Source organism: Orycteropus afer, unplaced genomic scaffold, assembly GCF_000298275.1.
Source record: "Orycteropus afer afer isolate SDZICR_OR568_19922 unplaced genomic scaffold, OryAfe1.0 scaffold00057, whole genome shotgun sequence".
NCBI classification, from domain to species: Eukaryota; Metazoa; Chordata; class Mammalia; order Tubulidentata; family Orycteropodidae; genus Orycteropus; species Orycteropus afer.
The window spans coordinates 12,662,233-12,680,532 of NW_006921644.1; the positions used below are offsets into that span (position 1 = coordinate 12,662,233).

Sequence of the window (18,300 nt, forward strand, 5' to 3'; positions counted from 1 at the left end):
GGTGGCCATTGCGACCATGCTTACATGGACCTGGACCACAACAACTGTCCAAGGGTGGGGACTGGCAGGGAGGCGGTTCTGACAGCTCTGATGCTCGGGACCCTGCCTGGCCCTGAGTCGGCACCCAGCAGCATGCCTCCTGCAGATGAGTCACTGCCGAGCCGGCCCGCTCAGTCTGGCAGGAAGCTGGCTCAGAGGGATGCTCAAGGGGCTACTCCAAAGACGCTCGGCATTTGCTACGCGGAAGCCCGCTGTCCGGACACCTCTCTGCTCCCAACACTCCTTCCATTTCACTCTGCTATAAACCTGGGGCTCCACGCTGAGTACGATGCCATGCTTTCTCGGCAGAGGGCGCTAGGGCGACACATGGAGGAAGGGACAATCATGAGTGGCAGCGTGAGGCTATCTGGTGACAGCCACACTGAGCCACATCCTGGCACCTGGCCAGGGAACCAGGACCGATGCCCTGAGACCTGCCTACGTCCAGGGTGCAGCTGGCCTCCCTCCGACACCCCAGCAACTGCAGCCCTGCTCCCACCAGGCAAACCAAGACTTCTCTGCTGTCTTGCAGCCAAACCACACCTCCTCCACGCAGGTGGGGACCCCTCTAAGTCGGCCCGCAGCCAGCGACTGGAGAGGATCCCCTCCTACCTCACCAGGGACACTCTCCTAAGAGTTGATGATTGCTCCCGTTACACTCTCATACCACCCACCGTGGGCTGAGCGCCTGTCTGCATTGTGCCAGGCCAATCAGCACCTCCAGCCACAGGAGCTGCCTAGTGCCCCAGTGGCTTGGCTGGCAGATGCCACCAGGAAGCTATGTGTCTCAGAGGGAAGTGGCTTCATGCCTTCAGCCCCAAAACGTTCTCATAGTCTGTATGAAACTAATGCACCTGGCTCTGTTACCGTGTTGACTGGGAGATGTGACCAGGAGGAAGGTAGACAACTGGACTGTAAGTGGAGAAGACATCAACACAGTCAAGAATTTTGTTCTACTTGGATCAATAATCATTGCCCGTGGAATCAGCAGTCAAGAAATCAAATAACATACTGTCTTGGGCAAATCTGCTGCAAGAGACCTCTGTAAAGTGTTAAAAAGGAAAGATGTCCTTTTGATCACCCAAGCCGTGGTCTTTTCAGTCTTCTCATGCATGTGAAAACTGGACAATGAAGACAGAAGACCGATTGTGATTTGAACTGTGCTGCCAGAATAAACCAGTCGTCTCAGGAAATACAACCAGAACATCTTCCTCAGAATGAGGGCAGTGAGACTCCATCTCATGAATTTCAGGCAGGTCATCAGGAGACCCAACCACTAGGAAAGGACATCGTGTTTGGTAAAGTGGAGGGTCAGCAAAAACGAGGGTGTCCCTCCATGAGATGGACCACCACGGTGACCACACACGCACTCGACCACGCCACTCATTGCGAAGATGGCATGGGACCACCAGCGTTCTGCTAAATGCCAACATCTCGTTACACGAGACGTCACCAGCAGTCAGCACTGGCCCCACAGCAACCAGCAACGACAATCAGCCAAGGACGCCAGGGGCCCACTGCCTGGCAGCAGGGGGTCCAGGCACAAAGCAATCTTAGGGGGTCAAAGAAGAGTTGGTTTTAGGAGACCCCTGTTAAAAACACAAGTGACTAGTAGAGCAGTTGGTGCCAACAATGTATGCTCGGGCTGCTCACTCAAAGGTTGGTGCTTTGAATCTACCCAACACCTCTGCAGGAGAAAGGCCCTGTAACCTGCTTAAGATGACAGCCAAGAAGACCCTGTGGGGCAGTTCCACTCTGCAGCACGTGGGGTGTCTGTCATGCGTCACTGTCAACAGCAACCAGTTAGGACAAGCACTGCTGCCACCTGTGGCCTTCAGAATCCCCTTGCTGAGGGATCTGGTTTGTTTCTTTGCAAGAAAGTTGTATGTTAAAATCCACCCCTAGAAGGGTAACACAGAAGAGGGCAAATACTTTATTTCTCTTGTATTAGGTTTCTATAAAGTCATCACTGCCTAGGAAACTACTGTTTCTTTCTCCTACCTCATGGTGCCTCCTCCCTGCCTTCACAGGCCCACGTTGCAGAGAGCAACTCAAAGGCTGGGAAATCCTGGTCCACTGCTCCGCGCAGCCGACTGATCAGGTCAGCGGCCCTGCGTGTGGCAGCCTTTCGCCAGTGGGCCCAGTGACAAGGCCTGTGATCATGAACAGACCCACGAGAACACAGAAGCACCAGGGCCTCTGGAGGAGCCCCCCACTGTCAGGTGGAGCAGGACAACAGTGGCTGAGCACGGAGCCGTCATGAGCTTTGTCATGGCGGTGCGTGCTATTGCAACTCCAGCACAGGCCACCAGACTGACTGGGAAGCAACACCTCCCACAGCCCCGGAAGCTGGGCACCCACACTCTGACTCCCGAGAAACAGCTGAGACCGCACAATGTCACTTGCCTGTAAAACTCAGTTTAGCTCGTGTGTTGTCAGTCTGGTTGCCACTCATGCTGACCCCACGTGTCAGGACAGGACTTCCCCACAGGGTTTCCCAGGCCGTCATCTTGATAGGGGCACATCACGGCTCTGGGCCCAGAAGGGGTGCCCATCCACCATGGGTCCTGGCTGCCCCGCAGTGGAAGTTCACCTGCTTAGCTCCTCCCCTCTCCTGAGCAAGGTCTAGCCCCAATAGCCTTCCTAGCCCGAACACAATGAGGTCGAGGACCAGAGCCACCACTGTGTAAACGCAGCCTGTGAGGCAGCCCCACTCTCACTCAGACATTCCAGAAGGACCTAAGCCTGGCCAGCAGGCCCCCGCACTTCCCCACAAGGGCCTTCTGAGGGTGAGGCCTGGCCAGTGGAGAGTCTGCTGTGGGAGGGCAGTGGGCCATCGGCGGCAGCACCCTGTCCTGTGGACACCCCCGAGCTTGACCCAAGTGTTGCCACTGCTTCTCCAGACCCTAAGTCCTGCCAGAATCTCCTCTGGGTCCCCTCTGATGCGAACCAACAGACACGACCTCTAGCCCTGGTCCTACGTGGCCGTCCTGGTGTCTAAGGACCCAGCAACAAGGCAGGGCAAAGACCAATAGCTGGCTGGGAGGGCCTGTGGGGAGAAGTGTGGGTTGGAGGGGATGTGGTACTCAGTGGGACCCAGCCCTTGCCACCGAGAGAGCCACTCAGGGAGGAGTCTGTGTCAGTCACCCCCCAGCCAACCGCACTGAAGCCTCAGGTCCCCACAGGCTGGAGGACTCGGCTGATGTGTGCTTATGTCAGCCAGCCACCTGTCTCCCTCTGAGCACAAATGGCTAGGTTTTGTTCACACAAACTAGCACCCAACAGCACCAGGGCTGGAGCTTCAGAAGGGCACATACCCAGGTCCTGCCCCTATACTAGACACATACAAGTAGGTTCCCTTGTGTGTCTAGGGCACTGTCCACGTCTCCTGCCCTCTTTCCCCTTGGCTTGTGTGAGAAGCCTCTGGTCTGAGGTGCCCCTCTTGCCCCAAGTGTCAGGAGAGGACAAAGTGCTGGGTGGTTTGGCCGTAGCTCATACGCTGACGAGCAATGCTCAATCTCTGGCCATCTCCACAGAACGCCTCAGCATGGCTGCTACACAACGTGGGAGTGGCAGAAAGGGCCAGGAGTCCTGCTCCACGTCTTTTCCGGGGTTCACCCCAGGCCTCTTCCAGGAGTTCTGAGTCAGGCAAATAGGATGGGGTGGGCAATAATCTGAAGAAGTCAGGTGACAGGATGACAGAAAGGCAGGAAAAGGAGCAGGGAAAGGCTGGATAAGGTGCAGGGCACAGGTGCTATGAACCTTGTAGCCACCGCAACCTGGGGCAGCGCTGTGGTCCACGGAGACCCACCAGGATTAGTGCGTAGCCCCAAGGCACCTACCTGTATCCGAGTCCCTCTGCTCTCCATTGGTGCCCACAGTGAAGGGCAGCTTGCGCTTGGAGCGCTCTCTCAGCTCCTTCCCGCCATCGCTCCGATCCAGCTTTGGGGTCTTGGTCAGAGAAACTTTATCTTTATCCTGGAAAAGAAAGGGCAGCTTCAGGCATGACCCCCAAATCCAGTTCTCAGAATGCTCAAGTCTCCTGTGATTTCATCCCAGGAAAAGCAGTCTCGTTTGGCAAATGAACTCTCCCTCCTGCTCCAGGCTTGGACAACTGCATGTCCCCCTCCGCTTGCCAGGGCGCTGGGGGGAGAACTGACTGTGCTTTGTGGGACCCTCCTGAAGCTGGGGGCGATGGCTCAGTCTGACCTCTCCACTGCTCCCTGCTTCCCTCCTGTTTCTTAAGGGTTCTCGGAAAATCACTGCTAACGAACTAAGTCTGCAAAGCCCGGGAGATAGGAACCACTCCAGAGAGGGTTAGGGGGCATGTGGGACCCACCAGTGCCAGCACACAAGTGGGCCATGCCCGAGACATGCTTCATGCTCTCTCAGCGAGCTCCAGGTCAGGTGTAGAGACCACAAGACCTGAATGTGGTGAAGACAGGGCACAGTGCCGTGGAGGGAGGGGTGGTCCTAGGGTCAGAGGACGGTATGGGATCTGACTCCCATGAGCTGTCCTCTTGCTGTGACAGAACTAGCGAGAAGGTGCCACATCACTGAGCACAGGGTCTCCTCTTGGGGGAGTGGCACCATCTGCACTGGCTCAGTTCTCTGACACCCCAGACTTGGGGGGCCCCAGGGGCTTTCTCCCTGTGTCCAGAACCAATCCCATGGGCCTTAGTCTCAGGTGTCTACGATTCTCATCAGCACTGCTCACTTCGCCCCACTGCTAGTTGGGCCTGATTCGGCACAGAGATGCCAGTGGCGAGGGTCTCTCCCTCCTGCTCACTGGGGAAAAGTGCTCTAGGTTCACCCCGCCCTCTGTCACAAGTATTAAGCACACACACCCCCGAGCGCAGATGCATGTGGCATCACGTGATTCACCTCGTCTCCAACAGGAGGAGGTATTGCCATTGGAAATACATGCTCTTTCCCTCATCAGCAGACTTCCTTTTCCAGAACGTTCTCCAGGAAAACCGTTGGCAGACAGCTCCACTCATGTTCCATGTGCTAATCAGACTGCGTCCCTCCACACACAGCTCCCACCTGCCTGTGCTGGACCAGGGAGGGTGTGCAGCACACCACACACGCTGCCACCACCTGGGATGAGACATCACACCAACTCTTGGGAGAGCCCCAAGGATGCTTTGGCCACCAAACACCTGGGGGCAGCACCAACCTCCTGAGGCCTCCGGCTGCCCTGTGTGATCACAGGAGATGCTCCAGTTAAGAGACACCCACTGGGGGGGGGGGGGCGGCTGTATGACAGTTTCTGATAAGCAGAGTGAGTGCATTTGTTCTCAGACTGGTAAAAACACATCTATAGCAGTTTTGTTCAGAAGAGTCAAAAAATGAAGTAACTCAGCTGCCCATCAAAAGGTAAACGTGTAAATCAGCCCTAGAAGAGTCCCATGTAGACATGGCCACACAGTACTGACACACGCAGCAGTGTGGAAGGAGCTCATAGTTTCTGGAGAATCAAAGACACCTGACAAGAATATCTCCATAATGATTCCATTACAGGAAACTTCACGTCAGAGGAAATGAATCAATACAGAATCGTAACAGTGATCCTCCCAGGGGACGGGACCCAGTCTGAGAAGATCTTGCAGAAACCTCAGGAGGTGCCAGAGACCTTCCGATCTCCACCTGGGTAGTGGCACGTGAGCCCATGTGCTTAGGAAGCCACCCTCTGCACTCTTGGATGAAAGTGTCTTGTTATCACTCAGTGGGGCGGGAAGAGGACAAAGCCACATCAAACCCTGGCACAGACCAGAGGCATCAACACTGGTGCTGCAGTTGAAGATGCGCAGGGAAGGAGCGTTTGCAGGAAGAAACTCCAACCCAGAGTTAGCCGAGATTCGCCACAAAGAACTGCCCAGACCTAGCCTTGCTGCTGGACAGGGCACGGTGCGCTCTCCACGGCAATGCCAGCTGCCACGCATCTGCCTCCAGGACAAGAGGACGGGGATGGGCAGTGATTCTCACCCATCAGACTCACACAGAGCCCTCCCAGGCAGCCCACAGCCCTGCTCTGCACAGATGTGGCTCTCATCAGCCACAAGGCCGGCACCATCCTTCTTCAGATACCAGGCAGCCTTTCAGTGAAGCATCATCAGCCTGTCTTCAGTGATGTGACAGCTGCTCGCTGGGACAAGTGCAGCGATCTGAGCACAGGACAGAACACAGAGCACAGCCAGGAGGGAACTGGAGCACATAGACCTCCCTGCCCACTCTCATGTCTGCTGACCCAGTTCCCAGGGCAGACTAAAAGCCCAGCCTTTGCCACCAGAGCAGCTGTTCCCGGTGCACTAACACGCAACTGCTTTAGAGCCCCCTGGCTTTTGTTCCAGCCAGACCACGGCTGTAACGAGAGCAGAGAGCCCAGTCCTCTGACTTAGCATGACACAGACAACTGCTGGCCTCAGTCTGTCCCCACCCACACTGTGTCACACAGCCTACAGAGGAAAGGACTCGTGCCTACTGGCACAACTTCCACGCAAAGCGCTCCAGGGGAATGGGATGCTACTTTTTACGAGGGCCTGATAGGAACAACAGCAAGGGAAGTGGGGTTTTCAGAAAGCCACTACCCACTGTCACCGTCCTCCCAGTAACCCTGCTGCAGCTCATCTCAGAATGCACACGGCAGGTGTTCCAGTGCAATCAAGGCAGGCTTTGGAGGCCCTTCCAAGTTCAAGGAGAACCCCCATCTTGGGCTGGACACTGTGATGGCACATTGCTGGTTTCAGAGGAGCTTTCCTGTGAAGACCAGCCAAGGACGCCAGCTCTTTCCTTCCCTTCCTCCCTCTCTCACACACCTCTGTTTTAAGACACTGGAAAATCACCAAGACAGTCAGGACTTGAGGGGCCTAAGCAGAAGGGGGCTTTGGGCCTGAGCTGCAACCCCCCACCCCCACTTTCTTTCTCTCAGCCACTGCTCATGGGACAGTCTGGGCGACCTCTAAGAGCAAAGGGCCCAACTGAGGTGTGGCACTGGTCACCTGTACGCACCACATGGGGTTCTGTGGCATTGGGTACCACATGCATGTACATGTATGTGTGCATGAGGGGACCTGAACCAGAGAGCCCAGGCAGAAAGGACTGCTGGAGGGCAGAACATCAGGCAGAAGAGCCAGCACTCACACGACGCTGAGGGGGACAAGCATTTCCAATTTCTGATCTGCCGAGAAGGGAGGACCTCAAAAAAAAAAAACACACACCCTGAGCTCATCTGAGCAGAAGAGGGCGAGGCATCTGAATGAATTTCCCACTCGTGACAAAAGATGCAGAGAACTAGGACAAGACGGGAGAGCGCCAGTAAAGGTCACCTATAAAAACATCTGCTTATGTGAGCTGTGTTTCTCCAGTATTTTATTACGAAAAATTTCAAATACAAAGACAAGTTTTGAATAGCCAACACTGTGATTCTGTAAGTCACATTTTGTGCTACTTGCTTTACCCTGGTTCTCTCTGTCCATCTTGTTTGCTGTATTTCCAAGTGAGTAACAGACCTTGCTACACTTCATCCATAACCGATTCAGCATTTGTTTATAGTCTTTGAAGGCCAGATTATACAGGACGAAGTGAACAGATTCAAGTACATGGACGTGTGCTGGCAAGCTGTGTAACACACTCCCCTATCGAGATGCAGACGGCAGCTCTCCACTGTGATCTCAAACTAGAAAAACCAAACCCAGTGCCACTGAGTTGACTTCAACTCATAGTGATCCTACAGCACGGTAGGGTCTGCCCCATAGGGTTTCCAAGGCTGTGGATCTTGACAGAATCAGACTACCACATCTTTCTCGTGTGGGAGCAACTGATGAGTGCAAAGCACTGACGTTTTGGTTAGTAGTCGGCAGCAAAGTGCCCTACCCATCGCACCACCAGGGCTTCTCAACTGAGGCTTCCGGATCCCTTTACTCTTAAAATCTGTCCTGGACACCAGAGAGTTTTCACTTTGGTAGGTTTTCTCTATTGATAATTACACTGCATTAGTAATTAAAATTAAGAATGTAATTAAACCTACTACTTGCTAAATAAGGAACGTATTATGAAAAAATAACTTTTTTTCCAAAACAACGTTTAGTGCCTACAGGATCACTGTCTCACATTTCTGCAAATCTCTTTAGTGTCTGACCTAACAAGACACTGAAGTTCTCCGAGCTGCTTCTGCTCATCTGGTGTGATATGCTGTCTTGGTTGATGTACACAAAGGAAACCCAGCCTCATACAGATAACTTGGTGGCTTTCCCACCAAGTTATCTGGGAAGATTTTGTAACATCCTGTGCTGGCTGGTCCTTGGGCAAACAGTGACTGAGCTGCACAAGCTCTCCCAAACATTAACCTGCTTCAATGACACAAATACCAAAAGGTAAGATTTGTTATTACCAACACTGAACACCTCAGCAGTCTTTAGTTCTGTAATACCAGGGGAATTAGACAGTCAATGAGACAGACACTAGTTTTCCAAAATTGTAATTCTTACTTGAAACTTCAAATTTTATCATTAAAAAATGCTGTCAGTTGTTTTCTTTAAAGTGACAGAATCACTTCATACGCTGCTGAGAAAGTATCTGCAAGATGCCGACTCTGAACAACCACCATTTGTCTGAGAGCCGCTCTTTCAGGCTCAGAAGCGGCACAGCTGCACAGGCATGCCGGAGTGCCCCTCCCTGCAGCGGAAGGGCCTTATGTGTATCTGTGTCACGTGGAATATTCTAAGACGTGCACTGATGGAGTGAGACTTACTATAACCAACCCGCTCTTCACTGGCCTTATGTGTATCTGTGTCACGTGGAATATTGTAGGACGTGCACCGATGGAGTGAGACTTACTATAACCAACCCGCTCTTCACTGGGACACTAGTGAGCGAAGCTGGCAGGGGTCTCTCTGGGTACGCAGGGTTAATGACAAGAGAGTAGCATGTGCACACTTGAGAGGCCCTGCCTCGGTCATCTAAGGCAGTGGTGGCTGCACCATTAGTGTGCCTTTCTCACAGTCATTGCTGTCTGAGTCCACTGTATGGGTATTCTGTCAATCCATTTCATGGAGGGCTTCCCTCATTTTTGCTGATTCTCTACTTTACCTTCTCCAATGACTGGTCATCCCTCCTGATGACATGTCCTGAGTAAGCAAGAGGAGGTCTCGCCATCCTTGCTTCTAAGGAGCAGCTAGATATACTTTCTCCCCAGTAGACTGATTTGTTCTGCTGACGTCCAAGGTATGTTCAATAGTCTTCATCACACTACTACGACTTGGATGTGTCAATACTTCTTTGGTCTTACTTTTTTTTTATTGTCCACCTTTCACATGAACATGAGGTGACTGAAAATGCCATGCTTCTCCAACCACACAACTGTGGGTCATAACAAGGGTGGACAATGCTGTGAAGAACGGGAATTCAAGAACTCTTCATATGTGCTCATGTGGAGCCTGTATGTCAATCAAGAGACTCATTTGAACAGAGCAAGAGGGACATGGCATGCTTTAAACCTGGACAAGGTGTGTGTCAGGCTGTATCCTTTCACCACACTTAACTCACTCTGCAGGATGAGCACATGATCCGAGAAGGTGAGCTACATGAAGAACGTGGCACCAGGACTGAAGGAAGACTCGTTAACAACCTGCGATATGCAGATGACACAACCTTGCTTGCTGAAACTGAAGAGGACTTGAAGCATTTACTGATGAAGATCAAAAGCTACAATCTTCAGTATGGATTACACCTCAACATAAAACAAACAAACAAACAAAATCCAAACTCACTGCCATCGAGTCGGATCTGACTCATAGCAACCCCTCCTTGGGTTTCCAACGTGTTATCACAACGGAAGTAGACTGCCCAACCTTCCTTCTGAGGGGTGGCTGGAGTGGCTGATGGGTTTGAAACGCCAGTCTTCTGGTTAGCAGTCAGATGCCTTAGGCACTACACTACCAGAGCTCCCCCTCAACATAAAGAAAATAAGAATCCTCACGACAATAAGGAACATCATGATAAATGGTGAAACTGAAGTTGTCAAAGATTTCATTATTCTGGAATCTACAATCAATGCCCACAGAAGCAGCAGTCAAATTTAAAAAATTTTTGCACTGGGCTAATCTGCTGCAAAAAGGTCTCTTTAAAGTGTTAAAAAGCAAAGATGTCACTTTGAGGACCAAGGTGTGCCTGACCCAAGCCTTGGTATTTCCAACTGCCTCCTATGTGTGCAAATCAGACATGCTGAGAAACTGATTACTCTCAAATAAAGGGACAGGCAGAGCTTCTCTGTGGTGACAGGTTCCGCAGTGACAGGGCCACAGCAGGGATACTTTCAGCAGGGCTGTATGACAGTCAAAGGAGCACAAGGACGGCTCTTAAGGTAATGGTGATATTGGATATTTTGATCTGGGGGGTCATCATGTTTTATATTGAAATATAAAGTATGATGCGTATTTATATCTCAGTGAAATGGATCACAAAAAAATTAAACCCCAGCTCTTCAGCTTACTCTCTGTGTGAGATCCGTGGGAAAGTTAAAGAGAACCCCTGTGATGCACCTGGCGTCCACCCATGAAGAGGTGACCCCAAACTGCACAGAGAGGCAAGCACTGGAAGGTGGCTGTGGACACGGCCCTTGAAGCACACTGGGTTCAGAACTGAGCTGTGTAACTGGGGGCTCACTTAACCCCTCTGAGCTTCACCATCCTCACCAGGAAAATATGAATCACAATAGGAACCACCTAAAACATTATAAAATGTTCTCATTTCCTAAGCGTTAACATACCTTTAACATGAAAGCCAACCTTTATTGAGCACCTGTCAGACCCCAACGTCCCATGAAAGCCATCACCATAGTAACTACTACCCAGCACTGGTCCCCAGTGATTGTGCTTTAGTCAATCATCTGAGTCCCCAGGAGCAGCTGGTGAGGGGCTCCACAGGTGTCAGTTATACACACCAGGAGAGGAATGCTGGCTTCTCATCCCTCCACCACACAAGACTTAAGATTCGTGAGTAAGCACAAAGGGGGTAAAAAGGCTGTAGCAACTGTCAGAATCCCCCGGACACACTGACCCTGAAACTCCCTTAACTACAGTCAGCTGACTTGTATCTACCAATTACTGGTAGCCAAAAGTTCAAAGAGTGAACTTCATTCCAGCCATTGACAAATGTCAGTTCAGCTGCTTCAGCTCCATATGTTGAAAGGATGACCCTTTCCCAGTGGAGATGCCTGGGTATCTTTGTCGAAAACAAATGACCACGTATGCAGGGGTTCATGTCAGTGTGCCTGTCCACACGCCAGTACCACACTGTCTCCTTATTGCAGTTGTGTAGTAAATACTGAAATCACAGTTCAAGTTCTCCAATTTTGTTCCTTTTCAAGGTAGTTTTGGCTATTATAGGTCATTTAATAGTCTCATGGATTTTAGATCTAGCTTGTTAATTTCTAGAGCATAGCCCTCAGGAATGTGTATTGACAACTGCTGAATCTATAAATCAGTTTGGAGAGAAATGGCATCTAAGTAATACTGATGAGTTTGCTGACCAACGATCATGGTATGACTGTCTATTGTTACCTCTTTAATTTCTCTCAACAATGATTTTGTAGCTTTCAGGGTATTAGTCTTGCAAATCTTTCATCTCAAAGTAATTCATATTTTTGATATCACTGTAATAGTATTTTAAAATTTCAATTGTTCACTAATAGCACTGAAAAACACACTTTTGTATACTGCCCCCTTCTACTGTGCAACCTCGCCAAACTCAACTGTTAGTTCTTTTGTCCTTGGACAATCATTTGTCCATGTATTAAACACATTTTCTCCTTACCTTGTAATTTGTGTGACCATTTATTGAAAGTGGTCACGGTCTTACTGTGTTGATTAGAACCTCCAATATAATGTTGATAGAACCAGTAAGAGCAGGTGTCTTTCTGCCTTATTCTCAATCTTAGGGGCAAAGGAAAACATTTGGCGTTTCACCACTAAGTACGCTTAGCTATAAGTTTTCTGTAGATGGTCTATCAGACTGAGGAAATTCCTCGCTATTCCTGTTTTCCAGAGAGTCTTATGACCACCTGGTGTTGAATTTTGTCTAAAGCTTCTCCCAACATTAATCCATATGATCAAGTGGTTTTGGTCTGGTTTTATTGTCTGAATTGCAAGAATGATTTTAAAATGTTAAGCCAATCTTGAATTCCTGGCCCAAACCCCATTTAGTCATAATATATTGATTTTTGGATTCAGTTTGCTAAAAACCTTAAGTAATTTTCACTATTTATATTCACCAGGAATATTGTTGTTGATGGGTGCTGCCAAGTACATTCCGACTCACGGCGACCCTGTGCACAAAAGAACAAAACACTGCCTGGTCTGCACCATCCTCACAGTCCTTGCTATCCATCAATCCATCTTACTGAAGGTCGCCCTCTTTTACCTACTGTGATGTCCTTCTCCGGGGCCTAAACCCTCCCGACTGACATGTTCAAAGTCCCTGAGATGAAATCTTGCTACCCTAGCTTCTAAGGAGTAAGCTGGCTGTACTTCTTCCAAGACAATAAATACCATGATTCAAATGCATCAACCTTCTTTAGTTATTCATTGTTCAGCTTTTACATGCATATGAAGCAACTGGAATACCCTGGCTTGGGTCAGGCATACTTTATTCTTCAAAGTGACTTTTTTTTTTTTTTTTTTTAAGACTTTAAAGAAATCTTTTGCAGCAGATTTGATGGGTGCAATATATCCTTTTGATTTCTTGACTGCTATTTCATAGGCGTTGACTGTGGATTCAAGTATAATGAAATCTTTGACAACTTCAATCTTTTCTCTGTTTACTTACTGATCCAGCTGTAAGGATTCTTGTTTTCTTTATACTGAGGTGCAATCCACACTGAAGGCTGTCGTCTTTGATCTTCAACAATAAGTGCTTCAGGTCTTCTTCGCTTGTGTCATCTGCATATCGCAGGTTGTTAATGACCCTTTTCTCCAATCCTGATGCCACATTCTTTTTCATATAGTCCAGCTTCTCAGATTATCTGCTCAGCATACAGACTGAGTAAATATGGTGAAAGGATACAACCCTGACATACACCTTTCCTGACTTTAAACCACACAGTATCTCCTTGTTCTGTTTGAATGACCGCCTCTGGGTCTGTGTACCAGTTCTGCGTGAGCACAATCACGTGTTCTGGAATTCCCATTCTTCCCAATGTGATTCATCATTTGTTATGATCTACACAGTCAAATGTCTTTGCACAGTCCATAAAATGCAGGTAAACATCTTTCTGCTATTCTCTGCTTTCAACCAAGATCCCTCTGACATTAACAATATCACTCATTCCACAACCTCTTCTGAACCTGGCTTGAATTTCTAGCAGTTCCCTATTGATGTACACTGCTGCAACCGTTTTTTAAATTATCTTCAGTAAAATTTTATTTGCCTGTAATATCAATGATACTGCCACATAATTGTCGTATTCTGATGGATCACCTTCGGAATGGGCACAGAAGACGAAGTCTTCAGGTCGGTTGGCCAGCTGGCTGCCTTCCAGGCTTCCGGATGTAGGTGAGTGCGTGCCTGTGGGGTTGCCTCCATTTGCTAAAGCATCTCCATGGAGCTCGTTTTCTGCAATGCCTTCAGTGCACTCTGGACTCTTTTTTTCAATTCCATAGGCTCTTGAGCATATGCTGCCTGCTGAAATGGCAAGCATAGCGTTGTCTGTATTCCTTCCCTCTTCTTTTGATGCTTCCTGCATCCTTCACTATCTTGCCCGTAGAATTGTATATTGCAACTCGAGGCTTGAATATCTTCAGCTCTTTCGCCTTGAGAAATGGCTGTGCATGTTCTTCCCTTCTGGTTTCTAATTCCAGGACTTTGCGCATATCACTGTAATACTTTACTTTGTTTTTTGGAGTCATCCATCGTAATACTCTTGTTAACTCTTCTACTTCATCATTTCTTCCATTCACTTTAACTCCTCTACATTCAATAGCAAGTTTCAGAGTGTCTTCTGATATTGATTTTGGTCTTTTCTCTCTTGGCTATCTTTTAATGGCCTTTTACATTGTCATGTATGATGACCTCAACGTCATCCTACAGCTGGTCTGGTCTTTGGTCATTAGTCTTCAGTGCGTCAACTCTGTTCTTGAGATAGTCTCTAAATTCAGGTAGCATACACTCAAGGTCATATTTTCATTCCCCCATGGACTTGTTTTAATTTTCTTCAGCTTCCACTTGAACTTGCATACGAGCAATCGATGGCCTGTTTTGCAGTGAGCCCCTGGCCTTGTTCTGAGTGATGACATTGAGTTTCTCCACCCTCTCTTTCCACAGATACAGTCGATTTGATTCCCGTGTATTCCCCATCTAGTGAGTTCCATGAGTTTACTAGCCATTTATGTTGCTGAAAACAGTTATTTCCGATGAGTAGGTCATTGGCTTGCAAAATTCTTGTTATTTCCAGCTTTGTTTCTATCACCAAGGCTATCTATTCCAACTACCCATCCTTCTTCTTTGTTTCCAACTTTTGCATGCCAATCACCAGTAATTATCAACGGATCTTGATTGCATGTGTGATCAATTCCAGACAGCAGAAGTTGACACAAATCTTTAATTTCTTCATCTTTGCCCCTAGTGGTTGGTAAGTAAATTTGAATAATAGTCATATTGACTGGTCTTCCTTGGAGGTATATGGGTATTATCCCTCTATTAATGACAATGTTGTACTTCAGAATAGATCTTGAAATGTTCCTTTTGATGATGAGTATGACACAGTTCCTCTTCAATTTGTCATTCTGAGCATAGATGACCATATGACTGTCTGGTTCAAAATAGCCAAGTAGCAGTCCAGTTCAATGCACTAATGCCTAGAATATCAACTTTCAAGTATTCCACTTCACTGTTTCTTTTCTACCACAGTACGACAAACTGACAGGCAAGTGGTGGTCACGAGGGATAGTGGTCATAACTATTTTTCATGAAGTGTTTTTGTCTGTTTTTGGTATCAGCATTGCAACTGATGGAACAATTAGATAGCTATATACTAAAAATGAACCTTTATTTACCCTGACTTCACACCACAGACAAAGTTAACTTGAAATGGGTCACACAGTGCAAAAAAAAAAAAAAAAGCATGGGGGCGGCATCTTCTACCCTCCTCTAACTTTATAAGGGGGAAACAGAATCAGGAGCAACACCAGCCCAAAGCTGATTCCCATGAGATGAAAGTCAGACATGCCACCATTCTCCAACCTTTCTGTCAATTCCAACACCAACAGCACTCACTACATCTCTTCTGGGCTCTCTAATTCGTTGCCTTGGTCACACAGAACTCACAGACCATACTCATGATTATGGAGTTCGTTAGGGAAGTAGTAGGGCAAAATTCAAGTTCAGGAACACTCAGGATACAATGTTTCCATCAGGACAGCTCCCCTTAGCCATGCCCACAAGCACTTCTTTTTCCCTTGGCCTCTGTCCTGCTCAGGTAAGTGTTAACAAAACTCTTCTAACTCTGCCAAGAGGTGTACCCACTCCGCCAGAAAGCCTCCTGCACTGTCTCGTGCCAGTTTCTTGGTTTCGTTGCCTCTGCAGCTATTCTCTGACTGCAGGGATCTCAGGTCCAAGGACATGCTTCACCTCTGGGCTCTTCTGTCTTGATTTGATGGCAGTGAGATCCCCTTCTGCCTCTGTTATTGTTAGGTGCCAGTGAGCTGACTCTGACTCACAGGCACCCTGTGTACAACAGAACAAAACACTGCCCAGTCTTGTGCCAGCCCCACAATCCTTGCTATACCTAAAGTTTTCCAGTAATATATCAGACACTGTTTCACTGCTGTTCATAATGTTTTCACTGGCCAATTCTTTGAGAAGTGGACAACCCCCTCCCTCTTCTGAGTCTGCTGATATTTGAAATATTGGTGGCATAGCCTCCAGCCTCAAAGCAACGGGCAAGCCACAAAAGTATGACAAACTGGCAGGCGAGTGGTGGCTTCTGCCTCTCAGAGGCTCATTTTAAGCCTGGCAGAATGACTAAACTGACCAATCCCCACATTACGGGTCCTTACACCAGATTTCCAAGGTCCCAGCCCCACAAGGGTGCCAAGCACCTTATTTATATTACTAACAAGCAGTCCTGTTAGTAATATAACAGGCCACTGGTAGGCCACAAAGCACTTGATAATTCACTGTCCCACCCAGCTATCTGGTTGGAGTCACAAAGGCCATGGGTTGAAGAGCTATATTAATTAATTTCACTGTACCACATAGACTTAAGCATAAGAACTAAAGTATAAAACTTCTAGAAGAAAACATAGGGGGAAAAAGACTTGTAACCTTGAATTTGCCGAAGATTTGACATAAAAAGCACAAATCTCCCCCCCCAAAAAAACAAAACAAAAAACCACCAGTAAAAACCAAGAACAAAATCAAATGAACTTCCTCAAGATAAAATATTTGTTCTTCCATAGACAGTGTTATAAAAGTGACTTTGGAGAATAACATACTACACAAAAACACTCTTCCACATCCTACTCTGGCGAGCAGTGACTGGGATTTTAAAAGCTTGCAAGCAGTCATCTAGATGCAATGATGGGTCTCTCCTCACCCAGAGCAAAGAAGAATGAAGAAAACCAAAGATCCATGGAAACAGTTAGTCCTCATGACTGGTACACCGTGTGATCCTCAGCCCACACAACTTATGAGACCAGAAGAACTAGATGGTGCCTGGCTACCACTGTCAACCACCTGGAGGGGGATCTATGTAGTAAAGCTGGATAGAGTGGAAGAACAGTATGGAAAAAAACTCAAAATCTTAAGAAGACTAGGTTTGCGGGTCTGATAGAGCCTGGAGGAACCCTTGAGACTATGGCCCCTAGCTGCCCTTCAGGTCTGGAAATGAACCCACTCCTGTGGCTTCCAGCCAAACAAAAGACAGGCATATTGAGTTGAACATTTACATTAGGTAGATACATTCCTTGGAGTGATCACTCATGGGAGATTAGAAGGGCTATGTATATACAGGGAGACAGCTTGGCGGGGCAGGAATGCACGGGAGGGAAGGACACAGGGAAGGGGTAACTATGGGGAGGGACTAAGAGGGGAGCTGTTGCATTGTGGGAAACTGCAATCAATGTCATGAGACAAAGTAGATGTGAACTGCTGTATGGAAAATGAATTTGCTCTGCAAACTTTCACCCAAATCACACACACACACAAAAGGTGATTTGAGAGAAAGTATCTGTAAAACCTTAATCTGATAAGGGACTTGTACCCAAAATAGAAAGAAATCTTACAACACAGTAATAAGACAAATGACCCAATTTTAAAACAGGGAAATATCTGAACAGACATTTTATCAAAATAGATCATACAGATAGCCAATAAGCACATAAGAAGATGCTTAATATTATTAGTCATGAGAGGAAATTAAAAATTAAAATGAGATACTATTACGCACCTACCAGAATGGCCAACATGGAAAGGTTCTGGTCAGTATGCCAAACAATGGGAAGTTTGCTGCCCGGCTGATGTGAATAACCAAGGGGATAAAATGCTATGATCACTCTGAAAAACATATGGGCAGTTTCTTAACAAGGGAAACAAATACCTACCTAAGAGCATGAAGGCACAGGTCCATACAGGACTTGCACGTGACTGTTCACAGCAGCTTTTCCCAGGACAAAAAAGCACTGGAGCCACGCCAGTGACCATCACGAGGCAGATGGCAAGCCAGTTATGATGGGACCCTTCTGCAGGCACTCTGTATTACCAAGGAGGGACCCAGCAACCTAGGACTGTGCCCTTGAGAATGATGCTGAGTACAGGAAGCCAGATAGAGGACTTGCCACGTGATGTCACTGACGCACGATTCCAGAAGACGCGCATCAGTGCGGTCTAACAGTGGATGGGGGAGGAAGTTTTCCTCATATGGTTTGCTGCTGTTGCTGTTGAGAATCTAAACAGCGAAACACACACCAATTCAACGATTCCTACACGTGAAACTGAGTCACGCTGATCACATTCAGGTTGTGCAACCCTTCTCACCTTCCTTTTCCAAACCATTCCTTTTCCATTAACAGATCTCACTGCCCTTAAATTTCAAGTTGCTGTTGCTACTTTGATCCCATAGAGACAGCTCTTAAAAGCACAATGCTCAAGGCAGATGTTTTAAGAAGACCTCAGGGCAGAGAGGCGGGGCAAGATGGCGGACTAGGCAGAAGGATTGCACAGACCCTCTTCAACAAAGAAAAGGGAAACCAATTAACACAGACACAG

The 18,300-nt window shown here is 48.0% G+C and overlaps 1 protein-coding gene across 1 annotated transcript in view; it reads right to left on the reverse strand.

Moving 5' to 3' along the window:
• The window catches only part of ANKRD11 (ankyrin repeat domain 11), a 59,559-nt gene that overhangs the window by 24,096 nt on the left and 17,163 nt on the right, over nucleotides 1-18,300 (reverse strand). Inside the window, exon 2 of the mRNA XM_042780730.1 lies at nucleotides 3,882-4,017. Coding sequence (XP_042636664.1) covers nucleotides 3,882-4,017 — 136 coding nt within the window. The remainder of the gene's footprint in view (nucleotides 1-3,881; nucleotides 4,018-18,300) is intronic.